Consider the following 26437-nt stretch of genomic DNA (forward strand, 5'->3'; position numbering starts at 1 on the left):
ACTCCTAGAAACATAGGAGGGCATTGAGTTCAACCTTCCCACTCCCTGCTCAGTGCAGGGAATCTGATTAGAGCATCTCCAGTAGGTCTAGTCTCTTTTTGAAGATGTTTCAGAGAAAGAGGCTCCAGCATCTCTCTAGCTAATTAGTAACATTTGTTGAACTGCTCTTATACTATCCTGCATTCACCCCTCCACTCTCTACCAGGCATGAAATGGCCATAGAGGGGGCTTCAGTCGGTCTACTGTAGGTCTGAAGGGTGGTAAGTGGCTCAGTGTACCAGTAGTTCCACATACAAAACCACTACATTACACCAAGCCACACAAGACCCCAGCCTTGGTTTGATCACTTTGTGATCAGCCATATCGATTTGAATAGGATGACACTTTACACTATAGTGTAGACTTGCTATAAATCAAGTGTTACTATTATGATCATGAAAGATTAAAAAAATAAGACCAAATTAATAACATTTTAGTTTAGAATAAAGTTACAAACCTACATTTGAAAGAGCTTTCACAAGATTACCACTTCCATCCATAGCCTGCAGAAAGTCTTTATAAAACTTCATTTTCACCCTGTTGTCCCGAACAACCAAAACGCCAATTCCTTTGAAAGTGAACTCGACCGTCTGCTTAGTGGCAATAGACCGCGAGAAAGACAGGAGCGTCTCTCGGACACATCCTTCCACAGTCTCCCTGTTAAAGGGGCCCTCCAGGGACAAAACAATGAAATTCAGATGGACCACTGGGATATCGCCTACAGAAAGATAAAATGTCAAGAAAATGTTAAGGATTAGCCGCTTATTTCTCCAATAACTCCAGTCGAGCCAAACCACATTTTCTACTCAAGGATTTGTAGCCTCTGACCTAAATTCTCTTGTTGTTCTGACTGGAATACACCTATTAAATGCATTAGATTTATCTATATGTTGACTCAGCATTCAACAATTAATTGAATGAATCTACTGTAGTCACCAGCCCAAGTTAAATGATAAACAGAAGCATATATTTATTTTTTAACTTGGGCTGGCAGTTAGAGTAAACCCATTCAGTCAATTGCACAAACATACAGACATGAAGGAAAATGCTGAACTGCAACTTGGGTTCTTACCAGGAGTGTGTATTTTATTCAACTTCAGACCGTGAATCTGTGCAAGTTTCTCAGACAGAAGGAAAACAGGCCGCTGTACAATACGAGGCTGGCTAGCGCCAACTTCAAACTTTTGTCGGAGGAAGGAAAACGTCCCCAGCCCTGGTATTAAGACACCCTGAAAGAGAAGGAATCGTAAGCATTAGGACATAAGGTATGAGCTGGAAAGATCCATTACAAAACTTAGGCCAGACTCACATTTAGGTAGGTAAGGCACTATGTAACAATGTTCTATCTTATATTATTTCTGCAGCAGCCATTGAGAACGTGTGCATGAAACATACGACTTAAGAAAAAGAGTTGTTAGAGGACTCCTACCTAACTACGCGTAGGACTACGGATTGAGACTGGAAAAAGAAATGTCAGTAGCTCAGGATGATGGAGTCTCAATAGGAACTAATGAAAATCCTTTATGGTCTAAGGCCACTGGAATGTATGGGCTTTCATAAGTACCACTGAAGGAAACAAGAGGCAAGGCGATATAAGCCTTTCCTCTGATCCCCACTGGATCCCTGCTCTTCTTACATTCTTATATTCTTCTCTCAGTCCCATAGCTTAAGGTCTCTAGGGGTAAGAAACTGCAGTTTTAGAAAAGAGAATAGGCAGGTAGAATTAGGTGACCTGTGAGCCACAGGCAAATGGGCACAGCTTTTGCTTTAACCTTTCCCTCTACCTATTTTGAACTTACAGTATTTTCCCCCATTGGGAGGCAAAGCCCAACTTCTGCATTTTGAACAATCTGAGGTTTATTTTTGACCTAAAATATTATTATTATTTCATAAGGACAAAAAAAAAAAAAAAAAAAAAAAAAAGGAAACCACATAGGAGGTTTTGCCTGTGGAAATTCTCATCAGCCTTGAGAGTAGAAAGCACACAACAATATCTACCATAGGGAATTATCTGCCTTTTCCTTGCAAAAGAAAATTAATGCGTGCATAGTTCAAAGACAGGCCAAGACATTTTGCTGCCTGAGGCAAAGAACAAGATGACATCCTTCTCCTTTCCATATACCTTTTTTATATAGCAGGGTGGCTTTTATGTGGGGTGTGTGTTTTAGTTATGTTTTTAACTTTTTGTATGTCTTTGTGTTAATTTTATAGTGTTTTATCTAGATGATTTTCATTGGTTTTTAAATTTGATTGTAATGTCTTTTTAAATGTTTTTAGCTTGTGAGCTGCCTTGGGTCCCTTCCTGGGAGAAAGGTGGCATAGAAATCAAATGCAATGAATTAATAAATACATATACTGAAGCCAACTGAACTTTGCTTCAATACTGACATTGGGATAAGAGCTACAAGCACCTTACGGAAGGAGAGTTATGTACAATATGGTCTATACCATCACGAATACACCCAATTTCTTGATTTTAAGCTAAGCAGGGTCAGGGCAAGTTAGTATGATGGGAGACCATCAGTGAATACCATGGATCTCTAGATAAGTCGGGGGGGGGGGGATCCTGCTTGAAACCCTAGAAGGCTCCTGGTAGTTAAGAGTTAACAATACTAGGCTTTAACAAAAGGCCAATGATTTGATTCCACATAAGGCAGCTTCCTACCTTCCTAAATAACACAGGAACTTTTGATTAATTCATAATGAAAGAATTCAAGACGATAAATAAACACGAAATCTGACCTTATTCATGGAAAGCTGCTTTTCAACAAACCCAGAAACAGTGTCCCAGATGCTAAGGATCTCTGAAATGTAAAGAAAGGCATATTTATTGTACAACACTCTGGTCTGGTAAAAAGCGTGTCTGTGCCTTCAAGTTGCCTCTCAAACCCCAAGGATTTCATACGGTTTTCTTGCTCAAGGAATACTTAGAGGTGATTTTGCCAGCTCCTTCCTCTGAAATATACTCATCAGCACCTGGTATTTGTTGGTAGCTTCCTATCCAAATATTAATGAGGATTGATCCTGCTTAGCTTCCAAGATCAGACAGGATCTGGTGACTTTACAGTTTACCATACCCTACTTGAAGGCGCATACACACAAGTACACTAGTAAAACGAGGAGAAATCACAATTGAAGTACTTTCTGTAAGGCTCTTTGCTTTTTACATGAGAGACACATGCTTCCTCATGCAACTAATTTGCAATATTAGCTTGATATTTCAGCAGAGACAGTTGGCTTGATTTATGTCAATAGTCTTTCCAATTTAATTTGCAGAGCCAATGTTTTTGCTGTGAAACAATTGCATGTGGTGCTTCAAAAAATGTACATCTTCATTGGGAAATTTCCCAAACAATATTACAGGTGACTAGATCAGTACCTTGTGAGTGGCCCTGCAAGAGCGCAGCTGCCAGAGCAAGCCAGATTGGCAAGAGATACATATGCAAAATAAAAATCTGCAGATTACCAGATGCAACTTAAGTGTAGAATTGATTAAATGGAATGGCTGTGTTCAATTTATTAGATTACATCAGATCCCTGTACAGTCATTTCTGACGTCTATAATCCTATGAGAAAGACATGCGCTGGGTGAGCAAGGATTTCAGGGCTTATGTGGGAGATCTGGTTTTCCCAGCATTTGTTTTTTAAAACATTAGAAGACTCCATGAGGATGCCCTCAGTTGGGCCAGCCAGAACAAGAACTGTGTGCAAGCTGAGGGATTAATCCTTTCCCACAGTCCTTGCATACCATTTCACCAGCAGAAATATCCTCTCTGAAGGCATTCCTATAATATCAGCTTCAAGGAAGCAGCTTTAGACTTGGAGATATCTAGACACTGGAAAGAATTCAAATATATGGCCGTGTCAGTCTGTAGAATCAGTATGCAGAGAGCTCTTGTAACATTCGTAAACTCATGCTGCCAACTTCTTTCTTTCAGTTAGTTTCAAAGGTGCTACAAGATCTCTCTACATATGTTTTGTTTTGTTTTGCAGTACAAATCCCAGAATAGGTATGGTGACTACCCTACCTCGGATTTGTAGTCATTCCCTCAGGTGAAAAACAACAACGAACCAACAAGCAGCATTTCCATGCCCTGCTTCTGCCCATCGCATAAGTGAATTGTGTGCTATCTTTTATTTTTCTTTAAGCCCTTTATTTTTACCTTTCCCCACATCATCTGTCAGCGAATTTGATGGAATGAGTTTTAGAAATATGGGACATGCCAGTGGGCCTGGATAGCTTTGGTTTTACACATATACAGTCAGCTCTTCATATTTGCGGCTTTGGTTTTTGCAGAATTGATTACAGTCGTCTCTCCTGATTCGCAGGGGATCCATTGCGGACCCCCCCCACACACACACACAAATCAGAAAAAATGCTAATTTTCCAAGCCCCATTGGATATAATGGCTGTGCACTCCTGCGCACATGCCATTTCTCCCTCCTGGCTTCCCATCTATGGAAATTCAAAACCACGAATGGGAAGTCTGCGAAGTAGGAGGGATGACTGTATTTGCGGATTATTTGCCTCTAGGCATTTGTAGGTCCTCCAGTGCAATTCTATGGTCAACTTCTGCTGGATGTTGACCACAGAGTCACACTGAAGGTCCTAGAGAGATGTTCTATCAGGTGAAAAAATGTATTGTTTTATTTATGGTTATTCCACTTTCATGGGGGCCCTGCACCCCTAACCCTAGCAAATGTGGAGGGCCCTCTGGACATATATGTGCACTGTTGTTGTGTGCCTTCTAGTTTTTTCCAACTTATGGAGACACTGAAATAAACCTGTCACAGGGTTTTCTGTGGCTGAGAGTGTGTGCCTTGCCCAAGGTCACTGAGTGGGTTTCCAGGGCCAAGCGGCGAATCCAACCCTAATCTCCATTCATTCAATTCATTCAAAAGTAATTCATCTGAAACCACTACAACACTCTGGCTCTCAGATATATATCAGTACATACCTAAATACTGTAAAATGCGAGGTATATTGATAGCAATGTATTGTTATAACAAGACAAACTTGCATTATATCATTAGCCTCGTGGTTAACCCGGGTGGGTGGGATCTCCAGTGTTTAACCATTTTTTCAATATGGAGCAGTGGTTTCAGCAGAGTTAGCATGGCGTAGGGATTTGAGTGTTGAACTGCAACTCTAGAGACCAGGGTTTCATAGAATCATAGAGTTGGAAGAGACCCCAAGGGCCCTGATCCAGTCCAACCCCATTCTGCCATGCAGGAACTCTCAATCGATGCATCCCCATTGACAGATGGCCATCCAGCCTCTGCTTAAAGACCTCCAAGGAAGGAGACTCCACTACACTCCGAGGGAGTGTGTTCCCCTGTTGAACAGCTCTTACTGCCAGGAAGTTCCTCCTATTGTTGAGGTGGAATCTCTTTTATTGGTGTAGCTTGCATCCATTGTTCTGTGTTCTAGTCCCTGGAGCAGCAAAATCAAGCTTGCTCCATCCTCAATATGACATCCCTTCAAATATTTAAATAAGTTTGAATGCCAGCTTGGCCATGTAAACCCACTGGATGACCTTGGGCAAGTCACACTGTCTCAGCCTCAGGGGGGGCAATGGCAAACCTCCTCTGAACAAATCCTGCCAAGAAACTCCCATGATAGGCTCACTGAGGGTCATCATAAGTCAGAAACGACTCAAAGGCACCTGGCAACAAAAACAAAATAGTTTGAGCATTGGACTTTGGAGACCAGGGTTTGAATGCCAGCTTGGCCATGCAAACCCACAGGATGACCTTGGGCAACTCTTACTCTCTCAGCCTCAGAGGAAAGCAATGGCAAACCCCCTCTGAAGAAACTTGCCAAGAAAACCCCATGATGGCTCGACTTAGGGTTGCCTTAAGTCAGAAAGGACTTGAAGGCACCCAACAAACTATGCTTTTTTAAATTGTAAGCCCCTCTGAGTCCCAATTTTTTTGGGGAAAGTGGGATATTAATAATGATAACAGCAGCAGCAACAACAACAACAACGAAGAAACAAAGTCAGCTTACCCTCTGAAGTGAGTTTGGGAAGTGTCAAGAACACGTTCCTGCCTCCTTCAAGGATTGCAGTATGGATGGTGTCCAACATTTTCACAGCCAGGTTAGACTGGATTGTCTTTGGAGGTTTGGAAGTGGGAAGAAAGTGGCTGTCACATTCCAAAAAATTTATTAATATTACAATTATTATTATTCCTAATCCCTCGATTTTAAAAACTTAAAATCCTTTCCCCCATTTCCCTGTGTCCCATTTCCCCTCCTCATCCATGCAAAAGAAACCAAAAGTTGCTTGAGGCCAAAGGAGAGAGAGAAGAAGAGCAGAACCCAGGTCGAAGAAAAAGTATGAATGGGAAGGGGAAGGGCCGTTGCTAGGACGCCAAATCTGTTGCTAAGGGTGACATCACAATAAGGCTGGCCACCCACTGAGGAAAAAGGGGGCGGGGTCGTTCAGAGAGTTTCTGGTGATTGGCAGGAGCCTCAGCCAATGAAGCAAGTCCAGGGCTGAAAACAGGTGACGCCTTGCAATTTCTGGAGAAAGTGGGAATAGACTGCCATGCAATGAGCCATCAGAGAGGTTTCTATTGGAGCAGTGGCTCCCAAACTTTAGTCCTCCAGGTGTTTTGGACTACAGCTCCCAGAAGCCCCTGCCAGCTTGGTCAATAGTCAAGGATTCTGGAGGCTGAAGTACAAAATATCTGGAGGACCAAAGGTTGGGAATCACTGTCTATTGGAGTAACAGTTACTTTAATAGCAAAATATTATGACTTGGTTAGTAAATGTATACAGTAACAATGTAAGTGTGGCCAATTACAACATATTTAACAATATCAACACTTGCAAACATCTGACTGACATCTCCAATTGGTTTTTTTTCCCCTCCTGTTTGCTTTATAACATCTTGCCTAATGGAAGGAGCCCATGGAGCTTCGAAAGCTTGCAACAAATATATTGTACATTTCGGTTGGCCCATAAAGGTATCTCCGATGGATTTTTGATTGTATTTGTTAAATGGCCCACAGAGCTCCCCCTGCATGTTTTCAGTATCAGTGCAGTGTACCTCTGCAACACTTTTATTTGTAGTTTTATGCGGTCCTTGGACTTCTCTGCAAAGAGTGCTGGTGTCTTGGCAAACTACAAATCCCAGATTGTGTCGGATGGGGCCATGGCAGCTAAAGTGGTGCATTATTTCTACAGTGTATATGCACTGAAAGTTAGGGGCCCTGTGTTATGGAGAACCTTTCATGGCTGTTGTTGTTTGGCAGGATTTATTCAAAGGGGGTTTGCTCTTGCCTTCATCTGAACCAATACAGTGGGCCTGGGCCCTTGTTATATGATGGGTTTTGGTTCCAGGATCCCCCATGGATGACAAAATCCATGGATGCTCAAGTCCCATTGAATACAGTGGCATGGCAAAATGGTGTCCCTTATAGAAAATAGAAAATCAAGGTTTTTTTATTTTGAATTTATTTTTATTTTATTGAATATTTTCAAGCCATGGATGCTTGAATCTGTGGATAAGGAGGACTGACTGTATTTAACACAGTGGTAGGATTCAAAGAAATAGCTGTGTTAGCCTGCAAAATGAGTCTGGAGATAGCACCTTTTTGAGACTAACTGAAAGAAAGAAGTTGGCTGCATGAGCTTTTGTAGACTTCAGTCTGCTTCCTCAGATATTTCTGCAAAAGCTCAGATGCTAGGCTTCCGAGGAAGAAGACTTTAGGGCCCGAGCAGACAGGCCAAAATAAAGCTGCTTCAGGTCACTTTGGAGGTATGCTGTTTAAATGACACACTCATTTTAAGAGGATTGGAGCATGGCTTTGGAGTGGCTTCCAGCCTCTTAGGACGCAAGCATCATTTAAACAGCATACCTCCAAAGTGACCTGAAGCAGCTTTATTTTGGCCTGTCTGTTCAGGTCCTTTAGTCTATGAACGCTCATGCTGGCAACTTCTTTCTTTCAGTTAGTCTCAAATGTGCAGCAAAATCTCTCTTCAACATATTGAACACTTTTTTGTGGGTTCTTCAGGCTATGTAGCCATGTTTGAGAAGAGTTTCTTCCCAATGTTTTGCCAGCATCTGTGGCTGGCATCTTCAGAGAATGCTTGCCTAGAAAGGAGTTGGGTATATATACTGTGTGACCTGGAAATGCAGGAGTGATTTGCACAGCAACAGAACAATACACATGCAAATCAATATTATTGTTTCTTTATTAGTTACACTGATAACTCGTCTTTCCACCACATACTGTCTGCCCCTGGCTGTCCTACTCCACTGCCTGCTTTTAACTGTTATATAATCATTTAGTTATTTTGTGTAATAATTATGTTATTTGTATTTGATTGTTATTATTTCACTGTTGGTGGAGGGTTGGGGGTTGTTTAATTTGATTATTCTGTTAAGTTATGTATTGATTATTATCTTCTGTTACGTATTTTATTTCTTTTTATTGTAACCCGCCTTGATCCGTAGGGAGAGGTGGGCTAAAAATAATAATAATAATAATAATAACATACAACATTTTTATTATTTATTTACTTAATTAATTAATTAATTTGTTAAATTATTTATACACCATCCCAAATCAAGAAATCTCAGGGCAGCTTAAAGATAGCATTAAAACAGATAATTTAAATAAGCCAAAATGTATGGAACAATATTATATAATGAGTTAAATACAAGGTTTTTTTTAAACTGTATATAAAACAGTATTTGGATTGAATTAATGTGACTATCTGATGTATAGTGGTGTTATTATACAGTGTTCTTGGCAAAAATTTGTTCAGAGGTTTGCTACTGTCTTACTCAGAATATAAGAAGGTATTCCCTGGCAGTCTTCCTTTCAAGTGCTAACCAGGTCTGGTTTCTTGTTTCAGTCACATTACTGTATTATAAGCTGAGAATTCCTCATCTATTCAATGGTGGGGGAGTGGCAATTTATTTTTTCCCATAAGACAGGCATCATATTTATACCCATTGACTACTATTGCTTCTTTCCTGGAAACTCCAAGGATCAACAGGTGATGGCTCACAAACCAACGCTAGTCCAAGGACCACCATAAACAGCACTCTTTTTTAACCTGAGTTTCTCTGGTTCAGTGGTTCTCAACCTTTGGCCCTCTAGATGTTTTGGACTTCAGTTCCCTTAATTCCTAACTATTGGCCAAGTTAGCTGAAGCTTCTGGGATCTGAAGTCCAAAGCAAATGGAGAACCAAAGGTTGAGAACCACTACTTCTGGTTGTTTCAAACTACAGCCCTCCCTATCCTTTTATTGCTGATGTTACCCAAAATGCTGGGGCCCCGAGGGGACATCCACAATTGTATTCAGTACGGGAATCAATTTAGCTCAATTGGAAGCAGCAAGAGGACTTTGGGTAATGTGAAGAACTTGAAAGCTTTCATAGCTGGCATCCATAGTTTTTGGTGGGTTTTTTGGGCTATGTGGCTGTGTTCTGGAGGAGTTTGGAAAAACTCGGGACCAGGAGATCACATCTACTCTACTCAATGACCTTTCTTCTATATACCCTACTCTCTTCCATGCCAGCATTCTCTGCCAGCCACAGCTGCTGGTGAAATGTCAGGAATATACTCTCCCAGAACACGGCCACACAGCCCAAAAAACTCCACAAAAAACTGTGGGTAATGCTTCAAAAGCCGGGGTCAAAAGTCAGCAAATTCTAAATTAGTTTGGTTTTATTTATAAGAACAAGGGGGAAATCAGCTTTCACTAGGAGACACTCACACAGTTGTACAAGAACTAACAATGTAAAGGTGGTAGCTGATAGCAATTCCAGAGGATTTAGCAGAGGGCAATACTTTACCAGATTCAGGCACAGGGATGCAATTGATGCGTCTGGTTCTGTACACAGCCTAGACCTGGATGGCCCTGTGTGTGTGAAGGGAGAAATGGACAGGGTGGCTGTCTGATCTTAACCAAGACTGAATTGGGGCTTCCCCAAAAGGGCATATTTATAAGAGCAAATGTGTCCTGAGGCAGTTTCTCAGACATTTTGAGTGGATTTTTCCAGGAGACAGAATGGCCAGAGGTGTGTGGAAGTGGCAGGGCAATATATTCAGATGTTTCACACAAAGAAGTGTCATCTCCAGAGGAAAGTACGCTTTGACTCCCAACTTTTTGGCAAGTTTCCAGTGTATCGCTCACATTCACCCTTATGCGTGAAGGGAATATGTAGATTCCAGCCTCAAAGGACATATCCTGTCTACATGTGCTAGCACTTCCAAGCCAGGCCTGCAAGATCTCCTTATTTTGGGCAGACTATTTTCCTTGCGCCGGGGTACCTTTGGTGGCTGCGTGTCCTGTTTTAGCCTTGGGAGGCTAGCCAAACCCTCAGTTCAGAGGCTCAGCATGTCAAGCACTAAGGGAGAGGCAGAAAGGAAGCTAGCCTTACCAAGTCTTTGGCAGCAAAAGCAGTGGTCATATAATCTAGCCCAGGGTCATAACAAGGTTTCAGTCAGTCCAGTCCAGCAGGTTTGAAAGGAAAATCTGAAAAGTGTAGTCCAGGTCCAAGCAAAGTTTCAGTCAACAGCAAGACATTTCCTGAAGCAAAAAGGATGACTGTCAACCATGGTGGACAGAGGGAGGTGCTGGGATATTTATAGGCCATCAGGGTCTTGCAGGTGGTCCTGGTTAGCAGCCTGCTTCCTACTAAAGTGCAGAAAATGCAGTTGTCTCTTTTTCCTGGCATCTCTCTGTGGGAGTAGCCACTGGCATGTCTGGCTCAGGTGGGGGAAAACTTTGCTCCTGGGAACTTGGTTCTGGTACTGGCTGCAGGCTTACTTCCAGAGGCTGCTGGAGTGGCTTTAGTCCTGGCATGTCCCCTACGCTCTCAGCTTCCTCCTCAAACTCAGAGGACATGCCTGTGGATGACACTACATGACCAAACATTCCTTTTAATATTAAATTGATATCAAAGGTCGATTGGGGGGAAGGAGGGCTATTCCTCTAGCAATAATGGCTGGGCTGATGGGAGCTATGGTTCATGCACTCAGAAACTAGGAAAAACTGGTGTGGCGAGTTTAGTATTTCTAATACAGTCAGCTCTTGCCATACATGAGGGAAGTGTTCCGGACCCTCCTGCATAAGGCAAAAATCGCAGGGCCTCAAGTCCCATTTGTATGAGTGGGGTGTGCTTTGCGCACCACATGCCCCAATAATAATAATAGTAATAATTATTATTATTATTATTATTTATTTCTATACCGCCCTTCTAAAAATCAGGGCGGTGTACAGCAAGAAAATCCATACAATTAAACATATTAAAATACATTAAAACATTGCAATAAAAACAAGCAAACTCATGCCAGCTCAACCAGCTGACGACGGAGGGGTGAGAAAATATACCGGGGGATAGTCAGGGGTAAGCCCGCTCGAAAAGATATGTTTTCAACCCCTTCTTAAATTGGGCCAGGGAGGTGGCCGAGTGGAGCTCAATGGGCAGCGAGTTCCAGAGGTTGGGGGCCAATGTGGTAAAGGCCCTCCTGGTGGTAGTAACTAGTCTAGCCTTTGGAACTCTTAATAATTGCTGCCCAGTTGATCTGAGTGTGCGGGGCGGATTGTACGGAGAGAGGCGGTCCTCCAGGTACCCTGGGCCCAAGCCATTTAGGGCTTTATAGGTAATAACCAACACCTTGTATTGCGCCCGGAAGCGAATAGGCAGCCAATGAAGGTCTTTAAGCACAGGTGTTATAAGACTGGCCCTGGAAGTACCAGTGACCAGTCATGCTGCCATATTCTGCACTAGTTGCAGCTTCCAGGTATGGTACAAGGGTTGTCCCATGTAGAGCGCGTTACAGAAATCCAATCGAGAGGTTACCAGAGCGTGTACTACAGTTTCAAGGTCCCTCCGGTCCAGGTAGGGACGCAGCTGGCATATCAGCCGAAGCTGATAGCAGGTGCTCTTGACCGTCGCATCCACCTGAGAAGTAAGATGGAGCGACGAGTCAATAAGCACCCCCAGACTGCGTACTGAGTCCTTCACAGGAAGCGTGATCCCGTTCAGGACAGGTGGAACCACCGCCATCCCCGGGCCGGGAGAACCTATCACGAGTACTTTCGTTTTCTCTGGATTCAGGCTGAGTCTGTTTTCCCTCATCCAGCCCATTACCGATTCCAGACAGGCCACGAGAGGAGAGATGCCATCCCTGGTCACTGCATCAGTCGGAGACAATCATTCTATAGGGGCTTACCGTCCATATGACCTTGAATCCGCATATGGCAAGCCCACATATGGCGCGGGCATGCTGTAAAATGTACCCTTTAAAACAGTAAGAAGTCATTGATACTATTTTGCTTCTGAAGTAATAGCTCAGGGTTTAATGTACTGAAGTATATACTGCAGGCATGCTGCTGCAATCTCACACCAAAAGTCTGTTTTTCTATAGCTCTTCTCCATCCTGCCCCAATCCTAGAACACATAATTTAAAAAGAGCAGGTCTGCAAAACATGGTGATTAATTAGCACAAGAGGTTACTAATGGAACTGTATAGCCCTAAGTGCCAATACAGGTTTCTGACATAATTTAACCTGCCATTTGGAAAGCATGTGTCAAAGCTTGGTACATTAAAGAAGAAACAACTGACCTTGTGGCTTGTTCATTCAATCAAAATAGATGTGTTCACATTTCATGAGTTCTTTGGGCTATACTCACTTTTAATTAAAGTAAGAAAACAAACACAACAAGAGATAATTTTTAGGGCTTTAATTTGAAACAGTCTCAAAAATATTACAAAAGCTGTGTTTCCCCCTCCCTCCTCCTTCTTCTCAAATTTGAATGAATCCATTGAGATTTTCTTTAGTAGGCTCAATATTTCAAGATGTGACCAATGGCTAGAGTGCATCTCAAAGAACTTGACTCAAGATTATGTTTTCCAGAATAAAGGATTCTGAGTTAGTCGTCTTTGGAAATTCTCATACCTGGAAAAAAGAGGAAAATGAATATACATGAAAATCATGACACACCGTTGACACAAACCACTGGAACCTTCCAGCTACATTGCTGGGTTTGTGGGAGGAAACATAAATTAAGGGCCTGACCTTTCCCCTTTGGGCACAAACAGAGGGCCCAAGTTGTACAGAGGCTTATCTAACCTTCAAACATCTATGTTGAATGCCATGTAATTCCCCCAGTCATTTCTCACACCATCAGCCTCTCCTGTAAATCAGATACAATTTTCCAACATCTAATCTTTTCCACATTACTGTTATGAAGGCTGTTCCTACAGATAAGAAAGCTCCTGCATCTACTTTGTTGACTCATCTATTTCCTACCTTTCCTTCAAGGAAAAAAAAAAGACACACATAAAGACTGGGAACCCTTGGGCTCTCTAGAATTTTTGGACTTCAGTTCCCATCAATTCCAGCCAACAGAGTCAATGGAAAACAACTTTAAAAGCTTTAGTCTAAAACATCTGAAGGGCTAGCCATTTTCGACCTGTGATATACTTGGTTTGTTATTTTCCAAATTTTAATTTCGTAACAACCCAGAGCATCTTTGTGAGGAAAGTTAAGTTACGTCACATAGGCTAATCTATTATATAGTAATAGCATAGCAAGGTAAGAGAGAATAAATGTGATCAAGGACAGGTACTCCAGAAAAAGCAAATTTCCTTTATTTAGTTAAAATATTTATATCCTACCCTACATCATAAGCTCTCTGTGGGGACGTTTACATGCATGAGAATAGAAGAATTAAGCCATTAATCTTTCCCCCCTCCACACACACATACATAGAATAAGTGAAGGATAACAGATCTGACTTTCCTACTATGCCATCTCAATGAACCACTGCAAGAATAAACGAGTAAGATTAGAATGAATAAACAATTCTGTGCAATACTTATTTGCTTCCGTATTTACAACATAGCTTTTTCCCTTTAAAAACTCCCAAGGCAATACTGAAACTCTTTAAAAAGCAAAAAAGAAAAAAAAAGGTTAAATATGAACAATCCAAATCCATGGATTTTTTATACACGGATTCAAGCATCCACAGGTTGAAAATATTCAAAAAAGGTATAAATTTCAAGTATCAAACCTTGATTTTTCTATTTTATATAAGGGACACCATTTTGCTGTGCCATTGTATTTAATGGGACTTGAGCATACACGGATTTTGTTATTCACGGGGTTCCTGGAACCAAACCCCAGCAGATAACAAGGGTCCACTGTATACCATCTTAGTTTAGAAGTAGCAACACAATATCATTTAAGATTTCTTAAGAATACAACAGGCCTGGGATTCTTACCCACTATTTCTCATTACTATAGATGTAGTATAAACATTCTGTATGAGGAGTTCCTTTTCTTTGCTGTTGCCAGCACTCAAAAAAGCAGCAGTCTGCATCACCCTTAGCCAAATCTCTCTGAGCAAGGGAACAGAGAACAGTGCTTCCCTGCACAAGGACAGCTACTCAGATAAGGCACTTCTTATGCACACTGAGTCATAAAATATTTGGAATATTTAATTGGTATCTCACCTTTCCCCCTAGAAGCTCAAAGTGGTATAGATGATTGTCCTTTTCCCCAGCCTATGTTATCCTCACAACAATTTGATGAAGCAGATTGGGCTGAAACTAGATGACTAGCACAAGATGGTTGGTGTCTGAATGGGGATTTGAATCTGGATCTTCATATTCCTAGTTCAGCTCTTTAACTACTATAAAATGCTGGGTTGTAGTATCTACTAAAGCACACTAGCAACTAAGGCTGTTTTCAGATTTTTAAATTCCTAGCCCATGGGTAATGGGAAATTAATATAAAAAAGCAAATCTTAAGTGATTACAAGACTAATTATCCTACTGTAATAAAATGTACAGTGATGAGGAAACACTCTCTAAGCTTTAAAAATCCTAATCAATTCATCATGATTTCAGACCATCTACCTGCTAAAATGTAAAAATCTGTATATGAAAACACACAATAACACAGTTTATCAAGATGATGTGATGGAAAATTCAGATCTCTAAGCTTTCATTCTTAGTGTGCATGCATGTCAGTAGAGAGAAAACATGCTATAAAAGGGATTTTCCTCTTCTCTCACGCAGAGTAGAGAATCTCTTTTAATATTATCTGCAGTTTCTCTAACTACCTGCATTAAAAATAAACTATTTAAAATCTGCTGACTAATTTAATCAATTTAAAAAAATAAAGTAAAGTTGGGAAAGTGAAGGAAGGGGGCTGGATGGTCCTTCAAGGTCTTGAAGGAGGCAGTGTGTCCACCTGGTTCTATACTGTCTTTAAAGGACACTTTTTATGATTCAATTGATATACCAGAACTCCTTTTAAATAAGTCCAAAGAGATGAGCCCATCAAAATGTTTATTTACATGTTAAACAAACACATTTAGCTGATGTTATATTCTTAAATATACCTCCCCCAATGTCCCAAGTTTTGTAAACATTCTGTGCCTGCTCACCTGGAGAGAAGTCAGGCTTGCCACAGGTAACCAGGTGAGTGGCTATTTACAAGACATGCACAAGACTACACTGCTAGTAGGATGCAATCCATGTTTACTCAACTAATGCTATGGGAGTTTATATGGGTAGTTACAATTCTAATATTGCTGTTACAGGTGAAACTGAGTTCTCACAAGACCATGTACAGCTGCAGAGAAGTTTTTGTCTCCTTACCATTTCAGAACTACGTTTGCAGGAATGAAAGCTTCAGATGGGTTGGGTGTCATTTGGGCTTGAGTGACAGCAAAGGATGAAGCGAAGTTATAAAAATTGTCTAGCATCTTTTGAGTGAACTGAAATACACAAAATAAATAAATGAATGAACTTATATATGATTTAAACAAAAGCATGCAAACATACTGTAACACCATTTCCCATCTGATTACAAGCAATTCCATTATGGCACTGCAACACACTCCTACCATTCAAGAGGGCTCCCAACCCTACAGAGTGGATTTTCAGAAGTTACAGGCATCTCAAAAGGGGAGGTGGAGAAGGGGATGGGAAAGACTGGTTGCACAACCACTGGATACAACCCTCAATATGATAAAACAATGGTGCGTATCTCTAGTTTCTACACAGCTGTGATTACATGCTCAGCTGATCTGTTTGAAATTGCTAAATCATGACCAGTTTCAGAACAGGCTTCAGGTAAGGAGACTGCTTCCAGACATGTCAGCAAGAAGGTAGACTGGGACAAATACAGTACAAGCAGTTGTGAAAGCTAGGGAAGGGGGGGGATACAAAAAACGATATCCCACCAACAAAAGACGATATCCCACCAACACTAGAGAAACAGTGTCTCAAAGGGAGATTTTGTGTCGTATTTTGTCACTGAATATTATTTATAAGTTTACAAGCCTCTATCAGGGACATTAGTTAGGAAGCAAGTGTTGTATAGGACAACTCCATACTCCAAATGCTTTTGGCCCCTTGTCAGCCTGTATACACACAGATGTGCCAAACCACCACGTCAAAATGATGAGAGAGAAAGTAGTTTTCCAGTCTTATTTTAAAATAGACTTCTAATGCTGATGTTAGAAATGACAGCTTCGTCTGGCAGGCAAAAAAGGACAAACATATCAATACATACTTTAACCTTAAGTGTCTCTGGGATCCCATAGCAATTTAGGGAGGTCTTTGGTTTTAAACCTGTCGCAGCAGATGGAACATTTTTACGGATGTGTTGTGTCTATATTTGATTATATTTTAGAAGGTTGTTTAAAACAGTTTTTAACTTGTGGTTTTCAAACAGAATTGTGGTTTAACTGGGTTTTTAAAAAACTTTTGTATTAATGGGTTTTTAGTTGTATTTTGTTTTATATGGTTGAAAGCTGCCTTGAATCCTGTGCTCATAGAAAGGTGAGAAATTGGATGGATGGATGGCTAGATGGAGATAGATAGATAGATAGATAGATAGATAGATAGATAGATAGATAGATAGATTTCGGTCATGACTCTTCTGGAAACAGCTGAATGAGCACTAGCCTAACCAGTGAACAATTCAGTAGTGCATCAGTTGTCCATACTGGATAATGCCCGATGCTTCAAGGCCTGGTAACAATAAGATTGCTCTGCCAATGATAACTGGAATCAAAACAGCTTCCCAATTACCTCTGTGAATGAATTGACTGATGATACAGCAGCACTTGCTACAGGAGTTTGCTGAGCCAAGAGTTCCAGCAGCTCCACAGAAATTCCAATCTGGGCTACAGATGCCATTTGGGGGATGTTCATGGCTCCGAACGGATGTTGGCTGCCCTTCCCTAAAAGAGACATCAAAAATAGTCTTAATACATTAACTGTTGTCTCCACAGGAGATCAGTTCTAAACAAGCCCCAGATTTACACAAGACCTCTTGAACAAGAGTGGTATCGATCCTCTTAGCAGGATGAAATACACAACACCGCTCTACAATAATAATATCTTTAAAATAATTCAAAATCACAAACTCTAGCAATCATTTATGGCAGTGATGGCTGTGGCCCAAGAGTTGCACATGCTCCCTCTCACCACTGCGAAGATTGGATTCTGAAGGCCTGAACAGACAGACTAAAATAAAGCTGCTTTGGGTCACTTTGGAGGTATGATGTTTAAATGACATACGCATGGCTTTGGCGTGGCTTCCGGCCTCAACAACTTTATTTTGGCCTGTCTGTTCAGGCCCTGAAGTTCTCAAAGCTTCTCCAAGGCCCCCAGGTCTCCCCCCCCCCATTGTTTTAAATGTTTTTGGCCAAAAAAAACCCCAAAAGCAGCAAAACCATTAAAAATGTAGTTTATATTCCCTTCTCTCTGAGTATCTCTCATAATCCCCTATACCTCAGAGAAAGAAAGAGAAGGGAAAAAACAGAAACATGGCCAATTTTCAGAAGTGACAAGAGAACATAATTCCTGGTCATGCTGGGGATGCCAGTGAGACCCATTGAGGGCAAACAACCCTCATCCTCTCTGCAGTTCCCCACCCTGACTTTGGAGAATGTAGGGGAAGAAACAAACTAAACCAGGAAAAAGATGTGTTACGCTACAGGAAGGACAGTCTTCTTGCTTTAGCTGACTGCTTGATGGGAATTCAAGCTGACACAGGGTGGCAATGTAGTTCAGAATCAATATAGTTTCCTCTTTTTCCACCATAAAAGGGATTACCAGAAAACATATGTGGACATCTGCTAGGAGGACTCAACACAAACACCAGCTCCCAGTTTTCTCTTTTCCATGTTAGATCAGAGGGCATTAAAATCTTTCTGAGATAGTCTTAGTTTAAAAAATAGAATTACTAGTAGAATGGGGTGGGTAGTTAAGGCCTTTTTAGATTATGCACAGCTGTGAAGATAGCCATGTAAAGCCTAGTTCAGATAAATCCCTTGTTTAACTGAGGGGAGGCGAAAGAAATCTTGTTAACTCAGCAGGACTGGAGGGTCAGCAACCTTTGTCCAAACAGCTGACACAGATTTACAAGAGCAGAGACAGACAACATGCTTTAGAGTTTCCTTCCCCCCTCTCCAGCTTGAGTTCTCACCCTTATGGGCACTTTTATCTGGCACAGGTTAAAGGTTCAGGGGCTGCACCTGTTTATATGCATGTATGCATATCAGCTGCCCATTGAGGGAAATGGGCAGAATTCCTCCATGCAGAGAGGCCACACTAAAGATGGACAAAGGCTACCGATTTTGCATCTCTGCTTCTATGGGCCTCAACCATTGGCTTCCAGGTGTGAATCAAGAGCAGGGGTAGGCAACCCTTTTGAGCTGGGGGCCAGGTTGCTGTCCCTCAGACAACTGGGGGGCCAAAGCCAAAAAATAAATAATTAAATATTTTTTTAAAAATTAAATAAATAAATTAACCGGGACAAATGTAGGACAAAATTTTCAAATGGAGGGCACTTTTTAAATAAAAAATGGAGGACACGCAAAAAAATTTGCTGATTTTTTAAAAAATGTTAAGATAAATGCATGTTTCTGAGGCTTCTATAGACAATTGCCCCACCATGCCCCTTGCACAAGACACCAAAGGCCCCGGCGGCAGGACTGGGCTGGGGCAGGTCCCAAGGCCTCGCCGGGCCACATCCGGCTCGCGGGCTGCAGGTTGCCTACCCCTGATCAAGAGCCTTCAACATGGTACCTTTAGATGCACTGGACTACAGCTCCCATAATTCCCCAGGTGCCAAACCCCCTTCACTAATCACCTGAATAGCTGTGCACAGAGGAGGGGGTTATAGAAACCTTTCCCCTCTCTCTTGCCAGGCTAACTGAAACCAAGGGCTATGCTGTGAGGCTCATGGAAAGCAACACAATGGCTGAATTAAAATGTTGGCCACCAGTGGCCAATCCTTAAAATGATATATTCCTAGGTTCCAGTAACTGGGCTCTCCGCTCTTACCAGTTTTTAGGCCAGAAATTTTGAAGATGGCACTCGGTTTTTCATTTGTCACAAAGCCCAGCAGCTGCCACACCGCTACCCCGTTCTCATCGGGGTAGCAGAAGTAAACGGAGCCACCCATGCCCTCTGGAAAGGGCACGGTCCCCAGCATGAAGACCACAACGTGGTTGATGCTTTCGTAGTCTGGCAAGTCAAACACAAACTTGTCTTCTGCTACCTGCTGTGCCACTGTCTGTACCTACAAAATAAAAACAAGTAGTTAAATGAAAGTGCTTGTATGTGTATGTGTGTATAAATATTTGTATGTGTGTGTGTACATATACAGTGGTCCCTCCACACTGACTGAATGTGGAAAAACCGCAAATAAAAAACCACCGTTCCTTTCAGCACAGAGAGAGAACACCAATCTAGGAGCCTCCAGGTCCTCCGATGAGTGTTTGGTCCACATCTGCCGGAAGTGGACCAAAGAATTACAAATGCCTAGGGAAGAGGCCTTTTCCCTGGGAACCTCTAGGTCCTCCAGCACAACTTTTGCATGTCTTAAATTTTAACTTGGAGTGTTTTTAATTAGGTTATTTTAATTCTGTTTTTAACATGTTTTTCTATTGCGTTTTTCATGTGTTTTTCTATAGGGTCCGTTTTTGGGAGAAAGGCGGATTAAAAATAAAACTCCAAGGTCAGCTTCTGGCAGAACTGTGCTGGAGGAGCTAGAGATGCCTGGAGAGAACGTAGTAATCGAAACTGCAAATAATCAAGTCCACAAAAGCTATTGATCCCGACACCAAAACTGATTGGTACCATCACCCCTGTCCCCCTCCGCTAGAGGAAGATTCATTTCCTACGCTAATCTGCCCAAAATTGTTAATGCATTCCTATTGGATAGATTTAGATTTTTTGATGTTCAATCTTTTTTTATAGCTCAACTACTGTTTTTATCATGAGTTTTTAAATTGTAATTTTTAATTGATGTTTTATTTATACTGTTGGAATCTGCTTCGATTCCTTGTGAAAAAGCGGAATACAAATAATAATAATAATAATAATAAGGGGATATTTGGAAGCCACACATCAACATGCACAGTGCTTCCCCCTAAATATATATATACATATACACATGCACATTGTGTGTGTGTATGTTATCATAATGTATATAACACACACATATATATAATGTGTGTGTGTGTGTGTGCATTTGGGGGGAAACACTCTGTTCCAAACCTCCCCTCACAAACCCTTCAACCTCTATGGAGGCCTAAAAGGCAGAGAGTAGTTCACTTGAGGAGGGAGAATGCCTTTATTTGGACCAGCGGTATCCAAACTGGGCCCTTTAAGAGAATTGGCTTTGGACTCCAGCTCCCAGAATCCCAGGCATACTGGCCGACATGGCTGAGGCTTCTGGGAGCTGAAGTCCAAAGCCAAATCCCTTAAAGGGCACACAGTTTGGAGGGACCGCTGTTCGCTAGGCCCAGCCTCGCAGGCTGCCATGGAAACCAACACCCCCCCGCAACGCTCTTCGGGAAACCCCGTGCAGTCTGGTTTCCATGGTGACCCCCTCCCTCTCGTTTCCATGGCGACCTACGGCCAAAGGCCCCGCCCACTCACTCACCAGCCTCCCCGCAACCAAACAGCCAAACATGATGGCTGCGGCGGCTCCTCCGAGGCGGCCCTTTCTATAAACCTCTGGCCAGTCCAGATGTAAGCCCCCTGTCCCAACCCCCCTGCCCCGCCCCCCAAAAAGATATTACGTCCGGGGTTAAGCGGAAGCAAAATATTCCCAGTCAATTTGGCTAGTTCCCCCAGTTTGGAAAGAGAACTACTTATCCCAGAATGCACCGCGCAGAGATCGAAGCGAAGTCATTTACACACTTGTCGAAAGGCCTCTTGGGATATGTAGTCTTTTGGCTGGTAGCTAAAGAGCAAGACTTGTTTGAGGAACTTAAGGGAGGATAGAATAACAAATAAGGAGTTTGTTCTCCTCACAACTTTAAAACTGAACTAGGGACCAGAACACACTACAGAAATAATCCAGTTTGAGGCCACTTTAACTGCCCCGGCTCTGTGCTAGGGAATCCTGGGAACTGTAGTTTTGTGGGACATTTAGTCTTCTCTGTCAGAGAGCAAGCTCTTGGGCCACAATAGACTACAGTTCCCAGGATTCCCTAGTACTGAGCCAGGGCAGTTAAAGCGGTCTCAAACTGGATTGTTTCTGCAGTGTGTTCTGGTCCTGGTTCCAATGTAAAGTACTGCAAGAGGAATACTCCAGTTTGAGACCGCTTTAACTGCCCTGGCTCAGTACTAGGGAATCCTGGGAATTGTAGTTTCCTGTAGCACCACAGCTCTCTGACAGAGAAGGCTAAATGTCTCACAAAACTACAATTCCCAGAATTCCATAGCATTGAGCCGTGGTGGTTAAAGGTGGTGTCAACCTGGGTTATTTCTCTGCATAAAGTCAATAACATATTTTTAAAGTATGGTCGTTTTCAAAATGTTTTATATAAATAATAAATAATAATAAAATCTTTATTTATATCCCGCCCTTCCAAAAAGATCAGGGCGGCTTACAAATGCAACAATGCAACAAATACAGATTAAAAACACAGCAAACATCAATACCAATACAAAAATGAAAATAAAAATAAAAGCCCCATTAGCCCATCCTCATGGCCACGGAAGAGGAGGGAGGCCCACAGGATGTTTAGTCGGGGAATGCCTGCTTAAATAGGAAGGTCTTGAGATCCTTCCTAAATTGGGCCAGGGTAGTAGATGAGCGGAGCTCAATGGGCAGCGTATTCCAAAGGGCAGGGGCAGCTGTGGAAAAGGCTCTTCTAGACGTAGAAGCTAGCCTAGCCCCTGGCACCTTCAGCAGTTGCTGCCCAGATGTTCTGAGGGTGCGAGGCGGATTGTACGGGGAGAGGCGGTCCTTCAGAAATCCTGGGCCCAAGCCATTTAGGGCTTTATAGGTAATAACCAACGCCTTATATTGAGCTCGGAAGCGAATAGGCAGCCAGTGAAGATCTTTAAGTATAGGTGTTATATGGCTGGTCCTGGTAGCCCCAGTGACCAGCCGGGCTGCCATATTCTGTACCAATTGAAGCTTCCGAGTTTGGTATAAGGGTTGCCCCATGTAGAGTACGTTGCAGAAGTCCAATCTCGAAGTTACCAGAGCATGTACAACAGTTTCTAGGTCCCTCCGGTCCAGGTATGGGCGCAGCTGGCGGATCAGCCGAAGCTGATAACAGGTGCTCTTGACCGTCGCATTCACCTGAGCAGTTAGATGAAGCGACGAATCAAGAAGCACTCCCAGACTGCGCACGGAGTCCTTCACGGGGAGCGTGATCCCGTTCAGGACAGGTGGAACCACCGCCATTCCCGGACCGGGGGAACCTATCACTAGTACCTCCGTTTTCTCTGGATTTAGTTTGAGTCGGTTTTTCCTCATCCAGTCCATTACTGACTCCAGACAGGCCACGAGAGGAGAAACGCCATCCCCGGTCACTGCATCAGTCGGAGACATAGAGAAAATAATCTGGGTGTCATCAGCGTACTGATAACCCCGCGCCCCATGTCTCCGGATGATCTCTCCCAGCGGTTTCATGTAAATGTTAAATAGCATGGGAGACAGAATGGCTCCTTGAGGGACCCCAGTTTTAAGGGCCCGCTCGCTGGAGCACACGTCTCCCAGCTGCACCATCTGGGACCTCCCAGAGAGGTAGGACCGGAACCACTGGAGCGCAGTGCCCCCGATCCCAACCTCCGCCAGGCGCCCCAGAAGGATACCATGGTCTATGGTATCGAAAGCCACTGAGATGTCCAAGAGCACCAACAGGGACACGCTTCCCCCGTCGATGCTCAGACGGAGATCATCGACCAAGGCGACCATGGCCGTCTCAACCCCGTGACCCGCCCGGAAGCCAGTTTGAAATGGATCCAGATAATCAGTTTCATCCAAGACCGCCTGAAGCTGGATCGCAACCGCCCTCTCGATCACCTTCCCTAAAAATGGTAGCAGCGAAACAGGCCGATAATTATTATGTACCAGGGGGTCGAGGGAGGGCTTTTTTAGGATCGGTCTTACGATGGCCAATTTAAGATCCGATGGAAACTGCCCATCCCTCAAAGAGGTGTTGATTATCCGATGTAGCAATGTCATTACTACCGGTCCCCCCTGGGCCGCTAACCACGAGGGGCAGGGATCAAGAGAGCAGGTCGTTTTCCGAACACTTCCGAGGATCTTGTCCACATCCTCGGTACTCACCAACTCAAACTGATCCAGTGTAACACAGTCCACAGAGGCTCTGGACACTTCTACCCTAGGCCCTGCATTGACATCGGCGTTCAGACCTTCGCTTATGCGAGAAGTTTTATCCACAAAAAAGTCATTAAAAAGGTCACAGCAGGCCTTAGAAGGTTCAAGGATCTGGTTCAGGGCAGGAGGGAGCTGAGTTAGCTCCCTGACCACCCTGAACAACTCTGCCGGACGTGACTCAGCGGACGCAATACGAGCACCATAGAACGAGTTCTTTGTTGCTCGTATTGCCTCTCCATAGTCCTTCAACAGCCGGTCTAGGAGAGTCTTGTCGTTTAAGCGAAGGTGTTTCCGCCAACGGTACTCTAGTCGTCGCAGAACCCGCTTCCTCGCCCGGAGATCTTCCGTATACCAGGGCTTACGATTGGAAGCGGGCCTGAGAGGACGCTTGGGAGCGATTCTGTGTATAGCCCCGGAGAGACCGGTATTCCAGATACCGGTAAGGGCATCAACAGAGTCGCCATCATTTCCAACCGTGAGCCCCTCTAGGGCTTCTTGGAACCTGTGAGGTTCCATCAGCCTTCGAGGGTGGACCATCCTAACTGGTCCACCACCCCCGGGAGGGATCTGGGTAGAAGCCTTGATTTCCACCTCTACCAGGAAATGATCCGTCCATGACAAGGGGGAAATCTTAGCAATTTCCACCCACGGATTTTCCGCATCCGTACAGAAGACCAAATCAAGGGTATTACCCGCACAGTGCGTAGGACCCTGTATCAGCTGGGACAGGCCCATGGACGCCATGGTCTCCATGAATTCCCGAGCCGCACCGGATGGAACATAGCTGGCCGTGAGGGAGATGTTGAAGTCGCCCAGGACAAGAAGCCTGGGCGTTTCCAACATCAGCTCAGCGACCAACTGTGTCAGCTCGTTAAGGGAGTCCGCTAATGCACGGGGTGGCCGATACACCAACAGAATCCCTAGACTGTCCCTAGCCTTTAGGGTCAGGTAAATACACTCGATATAGGTGGTCTGTCGGATGTGGTTCCTGGTGAGGGACACGGTGTTCCTATGTACCAAGGCCACACCCCCCCCCCGCCCACCTAACCTGCGCTGGTCCTTCACCGAGTACCCGGCAGGCAGGGCCTGAGCCCACACAACATCCCCTTCAGGCCCCAGCCAGGTCTCGGTAATGCAAGCCAGGTCACACTTAGAGTCCTCCAGGAGATCATGGAGGATGTGGGACTTGTTGTTAATAGACCTGGCATTGCACAGGAGCAGCGACAGGGTTTGTGGCACGGTTGGAGAGACCCTCAGGTCCTTTAGGTTGGGAGGGGGACAGGAAGGCGGGATAGATATAATGCATCTATCTCGCCTTCCCCTGGAACGCAAGTCCCTTCTCCCACCGCCATACCTCCCCCTGCCCCACACTACCTCGATAGGAGCTCCGCTCTCCCAGATGTCATCCCTGACCCTGGCATCCCCCGCGTCCCTAACCTCCCCCCAACCCTCTATGGCAGCTAGTGGAGCAGAGGGCAGCCACTATAGGCTGTTTCTTTATTCCATTGGATGCCCAGAATTGTACTATTATAGTGAACACATGCAATTTATGGTTTGAAGAGGTTTTTGTAGTATTGTTAAGCACAGAACTGGTCAGCTTTCCTGATCAGGAAGCACAAGCCATACCTTACAGAAGAAAGCCTCCATCCAACAAAGAAGTTCCTTTTTCGAGGTCTTCTTACAGCCAATCACTCCTTTTCCTCCATCTTTTCTTGTCAATGTGTGCCTTCAAGTAGTTTCCAATTTGTGGCGACCCACAGGCAAACCAATCGCAAGGTTTTCTTGGCAGGTTGCATCAGAGGAGGTTTACCATTGCCATCCTCTAGGGCTGAGAGAGTCCGACTTGCCCAAGCCAGGACTCAAACCATGGTCTCCAGAGCCATAATCCAAGCTCAAACCATTAGGCCACACTGGCTCCTTGCCTAGAGTCCTTGTCATTAAAGGACTCTAAAGACTGCATCCACACTGCAGAAATAATCCAGTTTGACACTGCTTTAGCTGGCCTGGCTCAATGCTATGGGATTCTGGGAATTGTAGTTTGTGGTGGTCCCAGAGGGCCCACTGGGGCCGTCACAAACTACAATTCCCAGATTTACATAGCATTGAGCCAGGCCAGTGAAAGCAGTGTCAAACCGGATTATTTCTGCAGTGTAGATGCAGCCTAAAGTGTCCTAAAGCAAGAACAACAGATTAATGCCACAGATTCTCATTCCACTTTGTAGCTTGAATTCCATCTTGAGACAAAAGCAGGATATAAATCCAATAACATTTAGTTCTCACAAAATAAGTGGTATTTGCATTCAAATTAAAGGGAAATAACTTACAAGTCATAATAAACAGTGGAAAAACAGCCCCTCTTAAAGTCAGAGGGATGCCTGGTGAGGACATGAGGTAGGGCCTCCTTGGTGGTGGTTCCCAGGCTTTTCAAGAGTGGCAAAGCTAGGTTGGATCCTCCCTATTGTTCATCTTGTTATTGTTGTTGTTTGCTTTTAAGTCATTTCCTACTTATGGCAACCCTAAAATGAAGGACCAGCATGGCGTAGTGGTTTGAGCATTGGATGACACCAGACCAAGCTTAGATTCCCAGCTCAGCTGTGAAATTCCACTGGGTAATTTTTGTGCGTTTTGGGGGGGTGTGTGACCATGTTCTGGAAGAGTTTGTTCCTGATGTTTCACCAGCATCTGTGGTTGGTATCTTCTGAAGATGCCAGCCACAGATGTTGGCAAAACATGAGAAATAAACTCTTCTAG

At 43.5% G+C, this 26437-nt stretch overlaps 2 protein-coding genes across 3 annotated transcripts in view; both read right to left on the minus strand.

Moving 5' to 3' along the window:
* The window catches only part of CCDC81 (coiled-coil domain containing 81), a 37848-nt gene extending 31700 nt beyond the window's left edge, over positions 1-6148 (minus strand). The window contains exons 1-4 of the mRNA XM_089512879.1: positions 6050-6148; positions 2782-2843; positions 1112-1268; positions 501-757 (exon numbers count right to left, since the gene is read on the minus strand). Of these exons, the coding sequence (XP_089369005.1) occupies positions 501-757; positions 1112-1268; positions 2782-2843; positions 6050-6128 (555 nt within the window). The 5' untranslated portion in view covers positions 6129-6148. The remainder of the gene's footprint in view (positions 1-500; positions 758-1111; positions 1269-2781; positions 2844-6049) is intronic.
* Positions 6149-12737: 6589 nt separating this feature from the next.
* On the minus strand, positions 12738-21065 carry HIKESHI (heat shock protein nuclear import factor hikeshi). Of its 2 annotated transcripts, none has more exons than XM_089508266.1 (5): positions 20987-21065; positions 19381-19618; positions 17119-17270; positions 15679-15797; positions 12738-12967 (listed from the first exon to the last, which is right to left on the minus strand). In XM_089508266.1, exons 1-5 carry the CDS (start codon positions 21014-21016, stop codon positions 12913-12915), a joined length of 594 nt encoding a protein of 197 aa, XP_089364392.1. In that variant the 5' UTR covers positions 21017-21065; the 3' UTR covers positions 12738-12912. The 2 variants fall into 2 exon arrangements, with proteins under 2 accessions (XP_089364392.1, XP_089364394.1); XM_089508268.1 differs by lacking the exon at positions 20987-21065 and adding an exon at positions 20621-20699.
* Positions 21066-26437: the final 5372 nt, after the last annotated feature.

This window comes from Sceloporus occidentalis, unplaced genomic scaffold, assembly GCF_023333645.1.
Source record: "Sceloporus occidentalis isolate IW3139 unplaced genomic scaffold, rSceOcc1.0.p SCAF_2, whole genome shotgun sequence".
Classification (NCBI taxonomy): domain Eukaryota; kingdom Metazoa; phylum Chordata; class Lepidosauria; order Squamata; family Phrynosomatidae; genus Sceloporus; species Sceloporus occidentalis.